This window comes from Anarhichas minor, unplaced genomic scaffold, assembly GCF_050575085.1.
Source record: "Anarhichas minor isolate MPS153535 unplaced genomic scaffold, ASM5057508v1 ptg000003l, whole genome shotgun sequence".
Classification (NCBI taxonomy): Eukaryota; Metazoa; Chordata; class Actinopteri; order Perciformes; family Anarhichadidae; genus Anarhichas; species Anarhichas minor.
This window is the reverse complement of record NW_027466449.1, coordinates 2,741,760-2,764,852: the sequence shown is the minus strand read 5'-3', so window position 1 is coordinate 2,764,852 and position 23,093 is coordinate 2,741,760. Positions and strand designations below refer to the sequence as shown.

Below are 23,093 nucleotides of genomic sequence, written 5' to 3'. Positions count from 1 at the left end.
CGCTGACTGTGCTCTGATGAAATGGGTTCAAATTGTCAGTTAAGACTATTTATCATCACAGCTCACATGGTCTCATTTTAGACACCTGGGCAGGGCAGGGCTGGAGCTAATGATTACTTTTTATTGTTACTGGTAGACATTATATTATTGAGGTCACCGGTGTTTTAAAAGCACATATTTTGTCTGACCAGGAGTTAAAAAAACAAAAACAAAATGACAATGATGAAAAACAAACTTTTTTGGTACTTTTATTTTAAAAAGTGAGGAAGATTATTAATGAGCCAAACTTCTAAATTTGGTGTCTTATTTGAAGAAAGAAATTACAGCAGCGGGGGGGAGAGGGAGGGACATCAGGGGAAATTAAAAGAGAGTAGACATATATTTCATCAGCAGCTGACAATAGGACTATGTGTGTCTTTATTAAAACACACACCAACTAGATCAAAGAAGACACACACACACGCACACACACAGGACAGATCATGAGATACATGTAATGTATGTAAGTATGTGTGGATTTCACGGGCAGGAAGGAAGGGAGCATGGGGTTGAGGTCAGGGTCACGCTCGCTTCACACAGTGTTACACACACATGGATAACCTTAGTGTGTGTGTGTGTGCATTATTACGTTAAGTCTACACTCATTCCCCTGTGGATTACAGGCAACGCTGGAGATGTGGGACAACAAGGCAGAACTAAAGCTACCAAGACACACACACACACACACACACACACACACACACACACACACACACACACACACACTGGAACAGAGTTTAGCTGGTTTTACAGGCAGCATCAAGAGATGTTAGACCCAGTTGACGTCCCACAGGTAAACTGGAGCTCAAATGTTAAGTCGATTGTGTGTGTACCTGTGTTGGCAGTACTGCCCGTAGTTGTTGTCTCCACAGTCACAGCTGTATCCGTGGGATGAGCTGGGCTTCCTGTGGCACTGCGCCTCGTTTTCACATGGATTCAGATGGCAAGCGTCAGTGCAGCCTCTCCCATAGTAACCTGAGGGAGAGAGAGAGTTTCCCATTAGTCGTGGTTGGAGCAACGGACCTGTTGACCGTCTTGTATGAGCAGCAGGGGCTTATCGTATGTGGTTTCTTTGACTTTGGGGTGGTAAGAGTGTACTGTATTCTGTCTTCTGGGAGACATTTCCCTCTGATTTCTGTGCGAAGGTATGGTCTCCACATTGTAGACAATGTTTTGTGCGATTATTCCATATGTGCTGTGCGTTTTGAAGAAAATGTCCACCACGAAAGAGAACGAGGATTCATTTTATTAGAGATGCTCCGAAGCAAAGTACAAGTACTTACATTTGAGTACTTGCCAATACCGAGTCTCTCTATGAGTACTTAATAATACCATTACAGTTGTAACAATTACTTTGAAATGATGTGTTATTTTCATCAGATGTTCCTCACTTTCTGACTCTAACAAATTAAATGGACAACACAATGCTGTTGCTGACATAGAAACATTCAACATGTGATTTTCTGATACAAATATGTCGACAACAATGCACTCAACAATGCGTCTCCAGGACGGGTGTGCATCGGGTTATCGTTGCAGCTGGGCGGCTTGTGAGGCTTAACTGACGAGAGGTTAACGTCGCGTTGCCGTATTGGTACTAAGGGTGCGGTTGTATCAGAGTAGTTTTATGAGTACGAGAACATGAGCACAGTATCAGACTGATACATTTAGGGAGGCACCGATCCTAAATTTTACAACCACTGTCACCCTACAAGTCAAATTCAAACACCACCTCGCAATCCTGTCTTCAACAAAATATGTTTACATAGAACTTTACCAATGTAATCGTAATCTACATGGATTACGTTCACCGGCAATATACATCATTTTTATCCAGGAAGTTTGACATTCTTATAACTTAAACGCACAGAAGTCGTAGGGAAGATGGTTGGACGAACAAATGTCAGGACTTTGACACTAGAGACCCGATTTCTCATCTTGTTGCTGGGTTTAGGCTACTAAAAGAACTTAAGTTTAGTGAAAGGTTGGTTTTGGTTAAATATTAGAAAAGTGTCATGTCTTGTGACTCAAATCAGCAATAACTTTTTCACCAAAACCACAATCTTTCCGTAACCTTTACCAAATGCTTTGAGTTGCCTAAACAGAACATTATGCTTTAGATGCCTGGGACAAAAAAACAAAACAAATAACATACATTTTTTAAACTTAACTCTTATTAAAACACTTGATTTGAAACCACGTTTTAAAGGGTTTTACGGTAACAACATTTGAGTTAATTTTAACTACGTGACCTAAATATCAGATTGATATTCAAGTCTTTTACCACTGGAAATAACGCATACAATAATTGGGCACAGAAAATATGACAGAGGCACTGGCATTCACGATGTCCACGCAAAACCTCCCTTGTATGTACAATCATGAAATGAGAGCACAACACAGCAACTATCGAAATCTAAATATGCAGAATGTCCCTCTATTTCCCATCCACCTACCAGAAATAATAACCCGTCAGTTCACTGGTACACATCTCAAACATCAAACGGCGATTGTCACGCACAACACTTTTCCGACTCACTCCGACTGGGCCAACTAATGGAAAACAAGCCACAGCTGTGCATTACAACGCTGTCATTCACTCAGAATGAAAGGCAACGTAATGCTGCCTCTGAAAGAAAATTACCACCACCGCTCTAGAAAAGTAATTTAAAAAAACATGTTCACTTTCCGCTGCAAATAACACAAACAAGTACAATTTCAGCACTAAGCAAATATAGCACTTATCACGGTGAACTATGCAAAAAGAGGCTTTTCTACTGCAATTTATTTTAAGTGATGAATTAGAAAATGATTCACCAGAGATCAAGGAGGACGAAATTAGTGTTTGTCGACTGTAAAAGGAATGAATTATATAACAAGGTGAGGTTGGACAGAATATAACGAGACCCATTCATGAAATGTTGACGCAGATTTTTGAAGCACAAATATGGTTTAAGTGTGATCTATTCATATTTTCTTATATCTAAAATGTCAAAGACAAAATGTAAACTCAAGCAGCACATTTACTTATTATAAAATAGTATGAATTATAACTTTATATCGAATAGTTGTTTATGTCATTTATCAAGCGTTTCAGTGGCTTCTTGTCATTTGTTATCATAGATTGGTTGTCAGTTTCAAGAGGGTGGGTCTAACGTAATATGAGGCTGGAGACGAGAGATGTGGACGAATGATACAGGTGCCCTTGCGGAGCAGATTGTATTTAGCAATTTTCAGCTGGAACCGTGATGGAAAATACATCACAACCCTCATTCCCTGAAGGATTTTGGTTTAGTTTCTGTCTGTGTCTATTTAAAAACCTAACTGAACCGATACAAACAGAGCTCAGTGCAGCTTAGTCGCCAAAATGAGAGCAGGACCGGAGCGGGGCCAGTCGAGTGGACACTGTGGGGAACGAGTGAAGCATGAGCAGGAAGCTAACTGAGCTCAACTCCAGCAGGTAAAGCCTGAGACCTTTCCTTGTGAGGCATTTAGATACTGTATGTCGTGGCCTGTTAGTAGCTGGTAGAGGTATAATGCTCAGTGGTAATTAAAGCCTATACACCTAAAACAAATCATTTTACCAATACTACCTGTAGCAAAAATATCCTGGTTTCAAATCCTCAGAATGTTTATATATCTGGACTATATTTGGACTGTCGGTTGGACACAAAAAGCAATTTGAAGATGTCACAGAAATGAAAAAGATTTTTCACCATTCTCAAACATTTTACAAGCTAAACAACAAATCAACACAAAAAATAGTCTTTTGTTGTAGTCTTAGTATAAGTCCTCTCCATAAAAGCCCAAACATTTTCTGGTATAAATGTGTACAATACTGTGAGAGTGAAGCAGGACGCATCATGGTGCTCGAGCCAAAGAGAAACTCATTTGAAAAATGTGAAGGCATTGGAGGAAAAAGTTGAAAAGCACCTCTCAGCCATAACAGCACAACAATTTGCCCCAGTGAAAGCAAAGACAGCATTTCAACGAGCTACGACAACGAGCAACACAATAATTCCCGCAGTAGGCCTACACTTCAGTGTGCGGCTGTGCAGCCGTCATACACTTCAATGCAATCCAAAAACACTCCGCACAAACACACCAGCCTCTTCTATGGTAACACAGGCCGGCACATAAAGCCCCTCTTTAATCCAATGAGTGCTTCGCACACACGTCGGGGTGTATTTAGCAGGAATAAAGAAGGCCTCTCACCCAGACCTGCTTTTAATTTAAAAAGAACATAATTGCTGTATTTAGACTTTAATGCACCTGGATTAAAATATTATGTGACTTAGCCGCATCGTAAGACCCAACTTTCATGTTGGAAAGGAATTAAAAGCAATAAAAGCAATAAAAGCACATTTACAATGGTGCTGAAGGACTGAATATGAAATAAATCATTTAGTGAAGCTGAATCCTTATGATGCAGTTCAGATCTCAGGACTGAAGGTATTTGTTGCATCAGGTGTGGTAAGACTTTTACTTTCAAATTAAAATCATTTGGGAATCCCATGATAATATATGTACATGGAAATTACATTTTATTCAAGATATTCTGACATGCATTTTGATATTAGTATCTATATAAGATATAATAAGACATCAATAATGATATTTATTGTTTTGATTGTTTGTATTCAAAGGTTGTGTGCTTTAAATACAGACAGAGTTTGTCTTCCAGAGACTGACCAAATACAAACCTTTAAAAGCCTCTCAACCACCCCAAGACTAAATACTCATGTTAATATTCATATTAATACTAACCGTCAAGTGCAAAGCAGAAAAAAAATAAGATATTACGGTTTGCCTAGAACGTCGTACTGATCCCTCCGACTTTCTCTCCAACACAGATCTCTGCCTCTCACACAATCACTTCCCCCCCTTCAGCAAGGAGTTCTGCTTTCAGGGCGCCTTTTTAATTTAACAGCACTGAATAGAAGGTCGTCTCTATACACTGAAGTGTGACTGAAGTGTGTGTTCAGCTTGTTGGGGTCCGCATTCCTCCCTCTGGAGCTGACGTGTGTGTGTGTGTGTGTGTGTGTGTGTGTGTGTGTGTGTGTGTGTGTGTGTGTGTGTGTGTGTGTGTGTGAGAGACGTCTGCTTTCACAGAAGCGACTCTGCTTTTCAAGCCTGTGGCCTTGGCTGCAGCTTTAGACACACACAAGGTTTCAAATCACTCCTGTTATTTAAATATCTCTCTCTAGCTTATTCCGTTATTTGTGGAACTACCTCCATTTTATTACGCAAACAAATAGAGGATCGCACACTCAAACTGTGGTGGCGTTCTGTCTCTTATTTGTTCGCTCATGATCCCCCACTCTCCCTCTCCTGTTTTGGTCTCCACTTCTGTCGCTTTGTTGCTTGAACACACACGCACACACGCACACACGCACACACACACACACACACACACACACACACACACACACACACACACACTTAATCAACTTGTATTGGCCCTATACATCTTTACACTTTCACCATGGCAACTGACAGAGAGAGGCAACGACAGCATTGGCTGTTTTCAGACGTTTATAATGACACTGGCCTTGTCACAACAATATGGAAGAGCGAGAGAGAGAGACAGAGAGAGAGAGAGTGAGAGACAGAGAGAGAGGCTCGAGCCTGTAAGAACAAAGAGCTGTAAATCATATGTGTGAATGTACGTTTTTGGGGTCCGGGAGCGTCTTTGAAAAGTTATGGCTCTGGAGCCGTACACACATCCAGTGTGGCTCACAGCTTCACATCTGGCTTTAGACACTTTATTGTACGCAACATCAGCTTGACTTCTCCTCAACACCACAATCAGGAAAAGAAACACGAATCATCTGTTCACTGAAACATCCATTCATCTTCTGTGTATCCGACTGTCTTCTCTCCGACAGTGGAAAGATCGTAGGTGTCAGAAATATCCCATAAAAAATGTGTTGGTGGGAAAACAGAAAAATACCAGTGAACATTGAGTCCAATGATTCATGATTCTGTGTGTTAGTGGTTGCTCACAGTGATGAACCATATACAATTAATCCATTTTAGTACCTTTGTAAATATTAGTCGTTTAGCAGACACTTTTACCCAAAGCAACTTACAATACAGATTCTATCATATTTCTACACTGTAGGCACAGCTACAATTTTGGGGTCGAGTGTCTTGCTCAAGGACACATCATCGACATGCGACTAGCGGAGCCGGGGATTGAACCGTCGATCCTCTGATTGAAGGACAGCCCTGCTCTCCACTTAGCCACCGTTGCCCAGAATCTAAGTTGACAATCAGTGGAAGGAACTGTCCAACGAGTGCAGGGCTCAAGACATAAAGATCCACTTCAATGTATCTTACAATGGATTTAAACAGACTTGGTGAAGTAAGGAAATACCATGGTTTGAGTTTAAAATAACCACTTTGTTAAGGTTAGCAGACCTTTGTCATCATAGTAGAGTAACCAATATGTGGTTAAAGGTAGGCAAACCCTGGCCATGTTTTAAAAAAACATTGACTGTCGGTTAAAAGGAAAAGAACATCAGCCTTCTTTGTTAAAAGTGAAATGTTTTGTGGAACCATCAATCCAGCCCGTCATCCTCCCTACGTTGACTTTGTCGCTCGCTAATAACGGTGTCGTACTTCCTCCTTTGCATTGTCACACGACTGATGCTGTCATCCTTCTAGAGGACAGTTTTGAAATGTATAGTACTGTGATAAACTTGTTTTAGACCAGTACTATAAATGTATGTTGGATTACTGAAATAAAAGGTTGATATATTGGTGTTTAAATCTCAGATATCAATGTCTATGTGTGGGTTTGACTAGAAAACTTAAAACCTCATACATGAAAAAAAGTAAAATTTGAAAATCCACAAGGAGACCAATGAGTTTAAGTGGAAAACAAAGAAAGAAACTATACACTGAATAATCATAGGTAAGGTAAAACTTTCTTCCAATAGCAGATTACTAAGATTATTTAGAAAAAACTCACTATACTGTATCTCAGATGTACCATTGATATAGGACAACAACAACAGTGCCAAGTACCTGTACATTTTTGGTTTTAATATCAAACCTGATCAATAAATGACACTCCTAGGTGAGGAGTCATTCGTCACAGAGAACAACTGATTCAGCACCTTGAGGATCTGGCAACTACTGTAGGTTGGAAAACTGGAAATACAGCGTGAAACTCATAAATCTCTTTCTCCCAGGGGGTCTTAATATACTGCAGCTGCTCACCACACCCAAAAACAACAACCTCATATAACGCACTCCTCTGAAACACTCCATCTGAAGCAATATCTATTTGGCATTTGTTGTTTTCAAATCACAATTTTATCGCCTAAACAAAACCAGAAAACATTGATAAATGGCTCATTACTAAAGCAGCGGTTATGAGAGTTCCTGTTGTCAAACCCTGAACATATGTTATCTACATGTGATCCAGTTGGTTTTTAAACAGCTCAGGGAACTCAAGCAGACATAAATCAACATGGCTGCAATTTATCCGATTATAATACATTTTTCACCACAGTGAATTAGCCTGTAGCAACTGGCAGCAACTGTCACGTCAATACATAAACACACACACACAAGCTTACATAATGTATACGTACTCTGAATCGAACATGAGGGCAGGACTATGTCGTGTGTGTGTGTGTGTGTGTGTGTGTGTGTGTGTGTGTGTGTGTTTTCTAGGAGTTTGTATTGCACAAATCAGAGGTGCTAAAAAGCAGATGTATGAGGGAGCCACTGGGCTAATTTCAGCACCAGGCCAAAATACACACACACACACACACACACACACACACACACACACACACACACACACACACACACACACACACACACACACACACACATACATGAAAGAGAATTATTCAGAGTGCACCTCTATTTAATTTTTTTCTCTCTGCTTATTAAACTTTGATTTGATTTGTCTCGAAGCGGCATCCATTGTTTAATTATCAGTCTCCATTTTTAATGCTCATTGTGCTGATGAAAGATAATGATAATGAGAGAGTGAGTGAGTGTGTGTGTGTTTACAGTAAATAAGTGCATGCCTCATAAAGTTTGTGCATATGCTGTATGTGTGTGTGTGTGTGTGTGTGAGTGCAGCCTCTCTGCGTGTGCGCTCCGTGTTAATAAGTCAAGGTGTTAGCATTAGCTCGCGGGCTGTGCAGGATGCTACAGGGATAGCAGCGCCGCTCTGCTTCCTCTCCCATGTTGTCAGGCCTGAGGCTTCCTCACTTTAACTAACTTTATCCGTCGCCAAACACACACTCTCTCACTCATTGTTCTTGCGCTCCCCCCCAACTCCACTTTAATCTCATGCTCTCATTTTCAAACTTTTCTTTCTTGAAAAACTTTCCTTAGATTTCTCTACTATTATTTGGAGGCAGACACCGGGATAGCAGCCTGCGGCAGCAGGACACGTTTAGTTTGGTGGTTTGAGTCCACATGGCCAAACAAAATAACCAAGAAGTATAACACTTTCCCCCAATTCTCTTTCTTAACTCAAATTTGGTGCAATTTGGACACACACAACACATTCAATATCAATAAACTTTGAAGAAACAAGTGATTGGTGCTCTGTTTAGCAGCGGAGCTTCAGGGCTCTGGATTCTGGATTTTCTAATGTTACAACCGGACTCTTCACTTCGCTGAAATCAACACGAACATATAGCCAACTGGAAACAGAATTAAACCAAAGTGTATTTCACAAGCGTTTCTGACCGAGAGGAAGCCGCGACGCGGCTGTGTTTTTCCCCTGTGAGTAAGACTCTATGTCCCTGTAGGACTTATTACTAACTTATAACACTAATAACGTTACTACCAGCAAAATACCTACGTTAATTAAATCCAAGCTCTACTTTATAATCGTATCATGTCAAAGCAAGTGACTAATATACCTTATTCGTGAAGTGTATTTCAGTGGTATAAGAAGTGGGCCTACTCAAAACTTTTTTTCGGAAGTAAAACTATTAACTATTAATAGAAAAACTATTAATACCGCATTGTAAAATTACTGCAATCAAATGTTTACTTTCGGTGAATAGTGGAAGAGAGGCATTATCAGCTAAATGTACTTGAATTTACTTAATTTATGTTCAAGACGGAGCTTTCAATCCCAATATGATGCTGGATAGTTCAATGAAAAATAATGAATCATATTTTAATTGTTATATTTTGTGAGCCAAATCTGAATCTGCAACGTAACCAGTAACATTTCTCTGTCAGGTAAATGTAGTACTACAACTGAGTAGAAATACACAGTAAGTAGTAGACAGTTGAGTTGCATATTGTGCCTTTTTAATTTGCTGTTCAATCTCTTTTGACTCGTCTCTCCTTTAATCATGAACGTAAGTAATCTCCTCTAATCATCTCTGCTCGGTTGGTCTAGTCTGTTTAATCAATACCCGCCCAACCGAACTGCAGCTGGTTTATCAGTAAAGCTTCCAACAAATATCAAATATCCCTCCTTCAACCTCTCCTTCACGTTCCCTCTTCTTTCTGTGTGTGGGTCTGTCATGTGCGTTTTCTCTCAGTTCTATGGTTTGCATGTCTCCGTGTGCATTTGTGCCAGCTGTGTGTGGATCTATTCCCAAATGTGTCATCAGTGTTTTCAGGCTGTTTGATTTGACTTTCTCTCGCTCTCTTTCTTCTCTTTTTTTCCCTCTTGCCTCAAAACTTTTGGTGTTTGTTTTACACAATTTCTGTCACCCGCCCTTAAACTTCATAAATCATTAATGTTCAGTTTCTCTGTTCCTCCTCTGCCTCTTTTTTATCTTTCCTCTCACCACTTCTCTCTATATAAGAGACATTTTCCTTCTTCTCTTCCTGTACTTCTCCACTCTCTGCCTCTCTTTTAATCAGGTTTTTCTCCTCCATATTAATTCTGCCTCATTATATTCACCTGACTAAGGAAATGTGGGAAGTTGGCCTGCAGTCAGGCTCTTACTCTCGGTCTCAGGTGGATGAGCACTCATTATGCATTCCCAAATATCTGTTTAACCCAGTTAGAGCATTGGCACACACCTACGCAGATACGGCTGCATTATAATTATTCCATTTTTCTGTGTGTTTCTAAGTCAGCTGGCTTCTTTCACCTTCTGCTCTCACACATCTTCTCTTTCACATCCAATGTCCAGAATGTGCACTTATTATAACCATTTTCCCGGCACAGAGGCGAGCACGGGCACAATGTACCCTGGATGACTTCAGTGTAAAATCGTTCTTGGCTGTGCTACTTGGCCAGTTTATCTAAAGTGTTCATTGGCAAAGTCAAAACACGATGAGATGAAAGAGATTAGCAAACGTGCCAGTTGCTCCAAACCTTAAATATCTGTCGTTAACATTAAAAGCATTTTGTGATCACAGTCATTCCCATGATTTTATATGAATCAATTAATTGGTTAGTAGATATTGTGAAAAATGTGGATCAAACCATATTCTTCAAATTGTAACCAATTAAAAACTATGATGAATCTTAAATTCATAATAAAAAGAGATTCTGATGGAATGAGCATTTTCAGCCTTCATATTAATCATCAAAACCATTCATTTATTATTAGAAATGTTGTGATTTTTTTCCCAACTCCAGCTTCGCTGCTTGTATTATTACCAGGCGGCACCTCCGGGTCTGAAAAGTGAAGCCAATGCACAAGTGCCTTTAACCTTTATTCTTTCTAATGGCCTGCAGGGGATAACCGCTCTGGTTGCACAAACAAGTCCTCCTCCCTTGATTCATTACCTAAACATTGTAAACATCAGTTTATGGTCTCAATTGCTAGTCGCAAGTCTTCTTCAATACAGCATGATGTTCATTTTTGTAAATTATGGTTCTATTTAGAGTAGTAAAAAACATAAAGCAGAATATGCTTTCGGGCTCCCTAGTGATTGACAGGTCGCTACTACAGCGTTGTCCGGTCTGGGAGTTGTCAGTGTTTATGTTGTGCCCGCTTCCTCAAGGACAGCAATCTTCAACCTTGTCTACAACACCAGCATCGTCTCTCTGTTCACTCACCAGGTTCGCAGACACAGGTGTGCCGCTCCCATTGGTCGGAACAGCGGCTGTGGGAGGGGCAAGGAGACGAGACGCAGGGGTTGCCAACGTTACAGCCGGTCTCCACTTTGACAGATCTTGAGGGCCGAGGCAGGGGAGGGGAGTCAGGCCGCACACCCAACCGAACGCCCTGTTGACAGAGAGAGAGGTCAGTGTTCAGAGAGAAATATTGGCAGCCTCATTCAAACTCATATCTTTGCACAATTTCCATCTCTTATGTACCAATATTTCCAGCTTCTCCCCACCCATCCATCAATCAACATTAACAATTCACTTCATCCATCCTCACCTGTATGCATCCTTTTATCCCGTTTTGAACCTCTCCTGAGCCCAACACTCCTCCCACATGCAGATGTTTCACCTTCAAACCATGAATCTCATTTCCCACTATCACTGTTCCCTAATGGGGAGAGAAAGAGAGAGAGAGAGAGACATCAGGGGAGAGCAAGGGCAAAGATTATTATTATTAATAGCTGTATGCAAACTCAGCAATGAGTTACAATTTGAATACCATTATCTTACAAGGTGTTATCTTTCTGATATGAAAATATGAAGACAGTCAATAAATGGATAAAAAAAAGAGTCACAGAGAAGGAAAGAGATCGTCGAAAAATATAAAAAAATATACAATGAGAAATTCACATTGTATTAGTTTACAGTATAAAAAGTATATACAGTAAGCTAGAAAAAATATTGTAAACTGAAAAAAGATTAAAAAGCTTTACAGAAAACATTATCGACTTTCTTTTTTTTAACGCCAACTGGAAGTCATGATTCTTCTATATTTTCATTTACCTCTAGACCTCTGAGTAGTCGTGTTTTAATGAGGCTTATGTCAGTTGAAGGGAGGAGAGGGGAACTGCAGAGTGAATGATTGACTTAATGAAATAAAAGAATACAATAACATGCAGCCGTTGTGCCGGTCAATACTCGGCTGATAAAACAGACAGTGTTGTGAAGTGACGTTGACAGGCAACAACCATTAAAAAATAATCAATGAGGCCCATTTATTACTGTTCCTGCCGCGGTGGAAGACGTTAAAATAGAGGGTGAGATCTGGCTGATAATAGCTGCACACATGCCAAAAGCTCTCAAAGGTAATTACCGTTTAATTGGCAGCGGCAATGTTTATTAATTTCATATTTAAAAGTGTTTTCTGCACCATTTACTCGGTGTATCACTTGATGCACTTTGAAGAATAGCTTGGTGAACTACAATAAAAAAGATGAAAGGCAGAATTCGTTGGCAGATAATTTAAGAATCAAATCAACATGAAAACAGAACATGTCGCTTTGCGTTAACAAAGCCGAAGATGACAACAGTACAGAGTGCGTTTGCTTTTCTGTGTGCATGCTACTGTCACATATGCACAACCCTCAGATAAACACAGGTACGCATGATCAAACAGACAGCGTCGAGCACAATTTGACATATTAATCCGCTGTGTGAACATTTGTGTGTGTGTGTGTGTGTGTGTGTGTGTGTGCATAGTGGGTGACAAGTGTACTTATATGACAGGGGAAAGTCACCAGAATGGCTGTTGACGTCTGAGTGCAGATACATTGTGGACAACTGCAAAGCTTCATCCTATTTCAACTAGTTTAGGGGAAATTTCTGAAAACCATGCCAAGGAATTATTTAATGCCATAAACATAATCTTTCCTGCTTTGATTTTAAGATTAGGAGTGATATCATATCTTTGGCAGTGATCTCCTGCACTGTATTGGCTCATAGCAGGAAGAGAGGATGATATGGAGATATTTTAGATTAGGGAATATTAAAAAGGATTTCTCATCTTCATTCATATTAAATGCTTCACAATTCCAATTAGCGTTCTCTATTTATTAGACTGAAAAATGCAGTCCACATTTGAAACACAGTCAAATAAGATTGTGAATCCATTACGTATAGATGTTCTAAAATAAAGGACACCACAAAATTAATTGTCATGGGAAATTAGGTCTTTTTGATTTAGTAAAGCAGATATGATGAAAACCTTGTTATTCATTTAAATCTGTGCTTGCAGGGCAAATTAGACTTCTAATAGCATTTACAGTGTTTTAATACTTTTTAAGGCTAAAAAAAACCTATTCCTCCTTAGTTGTTGGAACATTCAGTCTGTCCTGCAAACCTTCCCTTCAAGGGTTGCGTCATGTCCATTACCTGATAGAGTCCAAAGTCGAGCCGCAGCGTCGCGACGTAGCGCGTCTCACGGCCGCTGCGGACGTCTCGCAGCTCCAGTTGGAGGTCGTGCCACTGGCCATCTGCAACCTGAACCTGATCCAACCGCAAACGCACCGGTCTGGTCGAACCACGGGTCACCGAGAACACCAACTGACCATTTATCACCTGAGGGCATTCGCACGCACACACACACACACACACACACACAAAGTCAAAAACCAGAAAAAAAGAGGAAAAGACGAAGAGTGTAGAAACTAACTGAAACAATACCTGCTTGGTAGGTGAGAGGAGACTGAGAGGTGACTGTGTGTGTGTGTGTGTGTGTGTGTGTGTGTGTGTGTGTGAGTGTGAAATCGAAATCCAGCATCTTAGCTGCACTCCTGCCAAGATGCTGCTAATTCAATACTGTCTCAGGATGTAGAAATGTAGTAAATGTAAACTGCACATAATTTCAGGGATTATACCAGCTGTTCAGCATGTTGTCTTATGTAGAGGATGATAATGTGGTATCAAAACAGTAAATAGAGCCACAATAACCATGAGACATAAGTATAATTCCCATAATCAATGTGACCGTTGCTAACACATTTAGCAGCCCACGCAGCATTATACATCCTGTACCGCCTGGTGAGAGTTGCCTTCAAATGAGTAGCATTGATTTAAATCACAATATCAAATTGTTTATGTGACAAAAGTGGAAGATGCCGCTGCCATTTGTGTTTTAGCATAAATGCAGCTAAACCTTTTGGAGCTTTTGGCAACGGTAAAAGGAAAAGAAACACTGTTATGTGTATCCTCTTAAGCAGAGCCAGAAAGTAAAAAACACCAGCCAGAAACAGAGAGACAGGTACTGGCAACAATCTCCTGTGCTGCAGGAATAAACAGGTTTATGGGAAATGTGGTCTTGCTTTCTGAAACTCCATTGAGCCTGGAGTGACTTGAAAGTCAACAATTATGTCAGCCATGGTCTCGTTTATTAAAATGAAACCAACACAGTTATTATTTCAGGGATATATGTCAATGTTCAAATACGTTCTAGTACAGACAGTAACGGAAATGGACGACAGTCAGTCAGTGTGTGTGTGTGTGTGTGTGTGTGTGTGGTGTGTGTTTGTGTGTGTGTGCACACCTGGAATAGCAGACTGGTGTACTGGCCCGCCTGAGCCTGCAGCAGCGTCCCCTCTCGCGCTCTGGTCCTGAACACCAGGCCGAGGTACCAGGGCGTCGAGATGGTCACGTCGTTCTTCAGGTCCCACCAGAGAGCGCTGTTACCCAGAAAGCGATGGGGGTGTGGCATCACTGGCGAGGAGGGTGAGAGGAAGACGGTGAATAAAAAGTTGAAAAGTACTGGAATGCTCAGAACAGCCTCAAGATGGATGTCACTGTTCCCGAGACTGAATAATCTCTATAAAGCATTCATGTGCAGTAAAAGTAGGCAACGGGACAAGACGTTGGTATTGGAAGCGATCTGGTTCCGTTTGTGGACCGAGTAGTACTGCCCAATCACGCTTAAGTAGGCTTTGGCTGCATGCAGGTAAACAGTCCGGAGAGCAAAAAACTCCATTCTCGTACCTCAAATTGCTAATTGAACTGTAAACAATTGACCGTCGCACAGAGGAGCAAGTCTTGGCTCGGATATCCGCTGGCTTGTTAGGTGGCATTCTAAATCTCTCTCCCCCCTCATTTCCTGTCTCTCTGACTGTCTACTCTCTACTATAAAATCAAGGCATAAAAATGCCCAAAAATTGAAAGAAGGGCACAAAATAAGTCTCATAACTTTGAACATTTGAGATCACAAAAATACAACCTTATACAGGAAATAAAGCCAGATATTCAGCTAACCATGCTAAGTGTAGTAACTATTTCACTTACACACTAACTTCACTCATATACTCTAAAAGCCTACAGCTGTGATAGCTCAGCACGAAATGAGGAATAAATCCTGGGACAGAGAGAACAAAAGCTGAAGTGCACACTGAGGCATTAAACTGAATGAATGGTTGACATAGCATTTCTGAAGCTAAACTACTGAAAGGTAAATACCAAGCGGCGAGTTTAATGGTTTAACCTTATTTTAACATCAGTCAATTACTCACTAATTAATGTGGCGTTAGTATAATTACTGCTGACAAATAAAGGCCACTGAAGGTCAGACAGAAACTGGCAATTATCTCTCACTTGTTATTGATAATTATACCAAATTGGGCACTGTTGCTGGTGGACATTGGTTTAAAATGCAACATGAGTGAAAATAAACCCATGTAGCCTCTCACCGTGGCTGCAGTCCTTCCCTCCATACCCGAGGGGACAGTCGCAGGAGAAAGTCTCCCAGCTCACCCTGCAGGTTCCTCCGTTCTGACAGGGGTTGGATTTACAGAAGGGAAGCTTGGCGCTGCAGCCTATGAGGGGCAACAGAGACAATACGTAAGCGATCAAGTTCCCAAAAATAAATCACAATAATGTGTCAGCAAATGTATTAAAAACAAAAACATTGTAATAAATAAATCAACACAATTACACTTTTGTGTTAACTGCTAGCCTGACGAGATGCTTCAATTATAATGATTTGGATACGTTTATTTAAAAAATGAAACAAGGGCCAGATGGCATTTGTGGACATTATGAATGTGTCATTGCTCGTGCTTTTTTAGAGGGGCATGCTTAGCAGTGCTGACCGGGGAGAGTTCCATTGTTAGCGATAAATCCAGCCAAGTCCAGCGGCTTGTTGTCAATGTGCAGCTCCTTCATACAGCCGATAAACTCCCTGGCGCCAAACGGGAAGTTGTCTGGTACGTTGGGAACTCCGCCCAGAAACAATGGACCAGTCAGGTCCAGAGACCTGAGAGAGGAGAGATTAAAGAGGAAGAGGAGTAAATAAAGTGGAGAGGAAAGGGGAATAAGGAAGGAATGGTGGATTATCCCTCAAGGATGGAGGTGACGGCAGGGGAGGGACGACAGAAGGGAGGGTAAGGAGGGGAAGAAACATGAAAAGAGGGCGAGGCAAAGGGATTAAAAAGAAACCAGAGATTAAATGTGTCATCAGAGGTAAATGACAAAAGGAATGAGAATCAGAGAATAACAGTTGATGTTGAGGAGAAATGAGATGACAATGATGTTGTTGAGGGTAAAAGTGGGAACAGCAGGGGATGAAAGAAACTGAAAAGATGAGAAAGAAAAGGGGAGGCGGTGATCTAACAGGAGCTTAAATATAAGATACAGCAAACATCAGGAGAGAAGAGGTAGAGGTGTATGACAAGGCAGGGGGAGACAGGAGCCAGCAAAGGAGGTAGAAAAGGGGGGGGGGGGGGGGCTGTTAGGGGACGTCAACAACTACCAAAGTCGCAGGCATAAAAAGGAGACGAAAAACAGCGGAGACAGCCGGGGTGGCAGATGAACAAAAAAGAGATTAAGTGTGAGTAACAGCAAATATCAAGAGAGATAAAGCGTAAAGGGTTGATGACAAGACAGATGGAAGACTGGTGGAGGAAAAGAAACGGGGGTAATGTAAAGAGGACGATGGAGGGGGGAGCAAATAACACCTAAGGGACTGCATGAGCTGGAAAAAAATGAAGAGACAGTAACAGTTGTTTTGTCCTTTTGAGAGCGTTATGCTTTCGAGCTGAGTTTTTTTTTTCAATAACTGCAGGGAAATATGAGCGAACCCAGAGAGACAAAAGGTGCCGGAGTCAAACAAACATGAGATTAAGTGCGAAGTTACAGCAAATATCAACAGAGAGCGTCATTAGAGGAGGATGTGGAGACAGTGTAAGACGAGGGCGAGCTGTTAATGGAGAAGGAGCAGAGAAAGAGTGTCGAAGCGTTAGGTTTAGGCCTCCTTCTTTGATCCGTCTTCTCTTCTCTCAGCCTCACTTAGCGCTGACAGAACACAGCTAACTTGATTACAGCTTACAGAGGCAAGGCCAGACATCAGCGCTGTGACAGGCTGCTTTTTTGAGTGCATGTGTGAATAACGCACTTGTTGGCGACGTACACGTAGACGTTCAGTTGGGTAGACGCGCACCACAAGTAGACTAGGACACTTTGACAAGGTCAAAAAAGAAGAGGACACTTAAAAAGCAACGGAGCGGATTTAAAACTGTCAACTTGAATGTTTTGGTCGTACAAAAGAGAGACAGAGTGGGCACGAGGCGGAGAAGGAGTGAGACGAGCAGGGACTGATGAGAAGGAATGAACATTAGCACTACACAGGACGAGCCGACGAGTAACAAGACCATCGGAGATGTGCAGACAGACATGACAGCGTATGAATAAGTCAAACAAGTCGTGCCTCATTAAACCCTCAGGTCCCCATAGTGTTCTCCTACAGTCACCTCGTCACCCCGATCTGACAAAAAAACTAAAATCCTTTCCAAAAGCAACAGTCTCTGTGAAGGTTTTAGCAGGAGTTTAACCGGTCATACTGCTCAAACCTGCATTAATCTGTGACATTCTGAATCTGTGAAGCTGAGTGTTTAAAACTAGTTTTTAAGAGAATTGGCCACATGAACACTGACAGTTTGATCAGATCTTTCTCTTTGTTCCATGTCAATATTTATTCATTATTACGCAATAACAAGCAACTGATTCCCAAGATGACACAATATATGTATAATTGTCTATTATACATATATTGTGTATAATATATGTCATCTTGGGTAGAAAGCAAAATGGCAAATAGAGCTCATCGTGAGATCTACACGAGGAGCTACTTAGTCCTTCCAAGACAGAGGAATAAATGATCAATAATACATAGTTATGGAAATGTGAGATTGAGTGAATACAAATGTACGTCTAAAAATGTATTTGACCTTTTTACAATAAATTGTTTCATTTATTTTTTAACATTTAAATGTATTGTATTTTTACAAGGAAAAAAAGGTAAATAATGAAACTAATATTTTATATTAAAATACATACCAAAGGGACATAAGGTATCATAAGATATTAAAGGTAAGTTTCTAAATGCAATAAATGCCCATATACAAACTATAATGACACTACACCAACATGTTTTACAATGCCGTGTGCACATCTTCAAATGTTTGTAAATGGGAAACCTGTCAACAAATAGTTTCAAACGATCCAAGCATTCTGATTGGCTGACAGGATTTGTCATCAAAGCCCACATTTCTTAATATAGTAATGCTTCCACTAATCACTCAACATTATCTACCTTTTAATACCTGTAATCTAGCAGCCTACGTACCAACACCTGCCAGCTGGCCGGCGTGCTGCCATACACACACACACACACACACACACACACACACACTGGCCACCTTAATTGGTTTTCTACTTAGTGGAAACTGCCTTTGAATGTCTGCTAAGCCTCCAATCAGTCACAGATGATGTTTAATGAAAGTTGTCTTTGCAAAGAAGCTGGCACATCCTGTGCAAACACCACCCACAGCTCAGGGTCAGTGACTATTCAGAGTCAGTCAGTTGCTTTGCTGCAAGTAGGAGATGGAAGAACTTAGCTGAATATTTCATCATTATTTCATAAATGTCAAACATGAGACAGTGGAATTTAATTATATGATGAATTCTACACAAAGTGCTATGATAGCTATGACACACAAGATTGTGCTATCCTACAGATATACATATGTGTATTTTACACAGTATAACACTGCCTTTGATTTCTTAAATGATGGAAAGTCAATGTTCTAATGTCATTATAAAGGAAGTATATACTGTATATGCATGTTACATTTTACACAGTAATGTGTTTTGAATATTCTGTCGACTACGAACAACTCGTCCTACTGGCTACATTAGGTCAATTGAATATCATTTTCCTAATGAACAGGTAATATGGCCAATGCACCAATATCTGAAACAATGCCATATATTTATTATATTCACACACAGTAGATCCTGCAGATTATTTAACATGTCGTAACTAGTATTGTTCACTTGTTCACTCTTGCATATATATTCCAGGATCTACAGTGTACATGCTGCAGGTCATATTTGACGTTTGACATTTCCAAGACATGCTCTGACTGCAACTGTAAATGGATTATTTTAGGACCAGATACATTGATATCATTTTTGAGGCATGACCTTATTGTTGGGGGTCATCTTTCGGATGCCTTCAAGTCAACAAATTTAAAGAAACAGCTAGTTTGAATACAGAAACAAAAAGACGGAGAGCTGAAAATAAATAAATAAATGAACTCACTTCTTGCTGCTGGTCTGTTTGCCCTGCGCTGCACAGCTGTAATTTCCGAGCTGTGTACCAAAGCGAAGCGACAACGCCGTGTCACAGTCGTCAACGCTCACAACAGCGATCTTCTCATCTGACGGACCCTGGGCCTCGCCACTCATGCTGCGCTTGGGCTGAACACACACACACACACACACGCACAAGATTGAAAACAGAGACCAAGACAACCGACAACATGCAAGAAATACTACATCATTGGCTAAATCTACAGTTTATATCACTGCAGTCATACACTACAATATAACAGTTAAAACACATCAGACTGTATTCAGTGTCTACACTGCTACTGTACAGCGCGTTAGAAGGAAAAGGGAAAAACTTGAGTTAGTAAGAGGAGAAACAACAGACACTGTGTTTGGGTGGGAAAATAATGGAGTAAAAGTAGACAGACACATTCACTCTTCACCTACTGTCTGCTGGTGAATGAAAGAAAGACAGAGGAAGGAACAGAGGAAGGAACAGAGGAAGGAAAGGGAAACAGAGGAAGAAGAAAAGTGTATGTGCACCCTGACACACACTCATACTCACATAGCGTGTAGCTGGCTGAGGAAAATTAAAGAACATGAATAAAATTAAAGGAGATGTGCGGCGAATGTGCGTGAATGAAATGGTGACAAGCAAACGCCCTCATAACAGCGTCCACACACAAACGCTTCATCTCACTTCAAAGTGCTTTTGTCGGCACGAAGGCTCAGAAACTATTCGCATCAGGAGTACAGCACAAATAACCATCAGTAAAATGTTAAGATGTAAACGCACCTTGTTGTAGTAGTGTATGTGAACAGTATGCCAGTTTCCATCGCTCACACCGCCAGGCAGGAAGGGACTCACCTGAGTGGACGATTCACCTGAAGGCAGACAGATGGAGTTTGTGTTGAAACATCAGCAGGTAGTAAAAATACATAGGTACAGGACGAATTATTACTAGATCATTATCCTAATCAACTTGTTGCTTTAGTTTACTTCCTGTTATTTGTTTTTACATGCCTCTGTTCATAAAACACTGTACATTAACTGTTACAACGTACAATATTATGCTAATCTCTCTTCTATATCCTTTCATTCCCAGCTGTACATGTGCATGTACCAAAGATATACACAATATATGTAACTCTAATATGTTGTTCATTCTGTACACATCTATTGCACTTCTGTCCATCCTCCTCTGCTGCTCTCCGTCAGGTTTCTCCTTCATTTCTCCCAGTAAAAGGGTTTTCAGACACAGGATGTCGTATGTAGTACAGATTGAGGGATCAGCGTCACTTGCTATGATAAACATAATTATTAAAAAAAAACATGTTAAATGGTGGTGGTGGTTCTCCATGTCTGCAGTGTGTAAAAGACCTCACATCACAGTGAGTCATAGTAGGGTTTTCTCACCGCACCAAATTTGACTTTGTCTGGAATTTACTGCTTGTCTGACCCCCAATACTGTGTAAAACCTCCATATTTAACTATAATCTGTATCCTAATCTCATCATCTAATCCTACACCTTAATAAATCCCTTAATGACCTTTGAGAACAAAACTACATCTCTCTTTCCCCGTGGGAATATACAATGCTTATAAATAGGGAAACACTAGAGTACAAAAGCACACTCACACATAACGATATTTAGTACCTGTGGAATATTTGAGCACCACTTGTCCTTCTTGGATCTCCAAGGCGATGAAGTCGTGTTTCTCATTGAAGCGTCCGTTATAGAAGAGAAGACCACTGTTCTCCAGGGTGGCAAAACTAGAAAATGCACACAAACAGAAACCCACGTCCATAATACGTTTATTAATGAATATAGTGTGCGTGCAATGTATGAGTGTCATTATATTTCTACGGTATATTTGACATGTTTGTATCCTGAAAATATAGAGTTCAAATAAATCAAGTAATTCTGTATGACACATGCATACATTTTCAGATGAGACTCTGGCTTGGTTAATGCAACGCTTGTCCTGAAACTGTCCGCCATACAACACCTAATTTCACAAGGCAAAACAAAAACAACTCCTGCAAGCCTCCTCATACACTTAGAATGGGAGAATGAATAGTATTCAAACTGTTCTACAGTTTTAAACCATGTTGCTGCAGAATCCATTCCCTCCAGCTGCTCCGTCTATTTTCCATAGCAAGGCCAAGGGGACGTGCTGAGGCCAAGGCTGCCATGTTAACCCGTCATGATCAAAATAACTGTTTTTTTTTTTTTTTTGATACTACAGCACTGATAACAAATCTTCCCTCCTGGTAACAAGATGCAGAAAGATTCCCACTGCAAAAAAAAATTCCATTGATTTCATCTTAAAGTGTTTTCAAAATAAATGTCTTACTGGTGGCTTATACTCAAGTTCTTGAACAACAACATTACTTTCTCCTTATTCTTACTTATTAACTACATTGCACATCCTTGGCTTGAACATCCACCAGAGATCACTGTGACTGTAACGATAGATGCGCTTACTGCAATACAAATGTACCGCGGAGAAGAACAAATAAACCCAGGGTTATTCAATAGCGGACATGTGTCCTGTTTGCATAGCTCTGCTGCAATACTAACAGCACCATGGCATGGTCCTATCGTATAGCGTGCAGATGTACTGTCTTCAAGCCAGCAGAAATCATTTAAAAATAGAGTAACCTGACCTGAGTAAATGGAGGCTGTGAGTGGAGTCAGTGAAGTAAAGATGCAGAAAGGATGAAAGCATAAATAAAAGGCATATTTGTTGTTTGTGAAATTGATTATTTGAAAGACCAAAGAACTGCATTTAATGAAAAGAACAAATACCATATATTTACTATATGACTCTTCAAAGCAATAAACCTCATGAAGGCATATCATACAGGCATTACATTTTTTATTTCTCCAATTATTTCAGCTCAGCAGCTACAGACAACTTCAAACATAGCTGCAGCACCCTCATTCACGCATTCTGCCCCACCTGATTGGCAAACACTATAACTCTGCAGTAAGGACACGTATCTATACTGTCACGGCCCAAACAAAGCCATCTTACCCATCATACTTTCTGAAGAAGAGTTACTACAAAAACGTCTGAAGCAGCTTTTGGGTGAACAATAAGAAAAAGGAAGTATTTTTGCGGGGGTGAAATGAAATGCTGTGGGAGAAACAGAGTGACGTGAATAATGTTTGAGTTCTGTTTAGAACCTGATGTGAAAAGGAGTGAAGCTGAAAAGGAGTGAAGCTGAAAAGGAGTGAAGCTGAAAAGGAGTGAAGCTGGCAGCAACTGACGTCAGTGGAAGACGACTCACAGACTGCGTATCTACTGTACGGCTGGACACTCCTGAATCAGTCCCCATCAGATAACTTTGCCCGACAACAATAGGAATAAGATCAACGATTTCACTCAAAAGGGAAATTCTATGTGGTGCCTCAGAGCAAGGCACTGAAATTATAGTTGCTGCTGTAGACTAAGGTTGAAGCTCAATGTGTTTGACTGACGGAGCAGGACACAGTTAAAATAGACCATTTCTATAGCACCTGTTCAACAACAGCCTTGTCCTTAATTGGAAAATTAATTGGAAAAAAGAACATTACTTTCTTCACAGTTTGGGAATTTTAACTAAACTGCCAACAT

General features: G+C 40.6%; 1 protein-coding gene across 1 annotated transcript in view; it reads right to left on the bottom strand.

Annotated features, from left to right (window-relative positions):
* Positions 1-23,093, bottom strand: part of celsr3 (cadherin, EGF LAG seven-pass G-type receptor 3) — a 94,208-nt gene that overhangs the window by 30,767 nt on the left and 40,348 nt on the right. The window contains exons 5-15 of the mRNA XM_076093448.1: positions 21,128-21,243; positions 20,265-20,353; positions 20,034-20,048; positions 19,461-19,618; positions 15,952-16,115; positions 15,550-15,675; positions 14,406-14,575; positions 13,256-13,441; positions 11,382-11,492; positions 11,054-11,222; positions 873-1,014 (exon numbers count right to left, since the gene is read on the bottom strand). Coding sequence (XP_075949563.1) covers positions 873-1,014; positions 11,054-11,222; positions 11,382-11,492; positions 13,256-13,441; positions 14,406-14,575; positions 15,550-15,675; positions 15,952-16,115; positions 19,461-19,618; positions 20,034-20,048; positions 20,265-20,353; positions 21,128-21,243 — 1,446 coding nt within the window. The remainder of the gene's footprint in view (positions 1-872; positions 1,015-11,053; positions 11,223-11,381; positions 11,493-13,255; positions 13,442-14,405; positions 14,576-15,549; positions 15,676-15,951; positions 16,116-19,460; positions 19,619-20,033; positions 20,049-20,264; positions 20,354-21,127; positions 21,244-23,093) is intronic.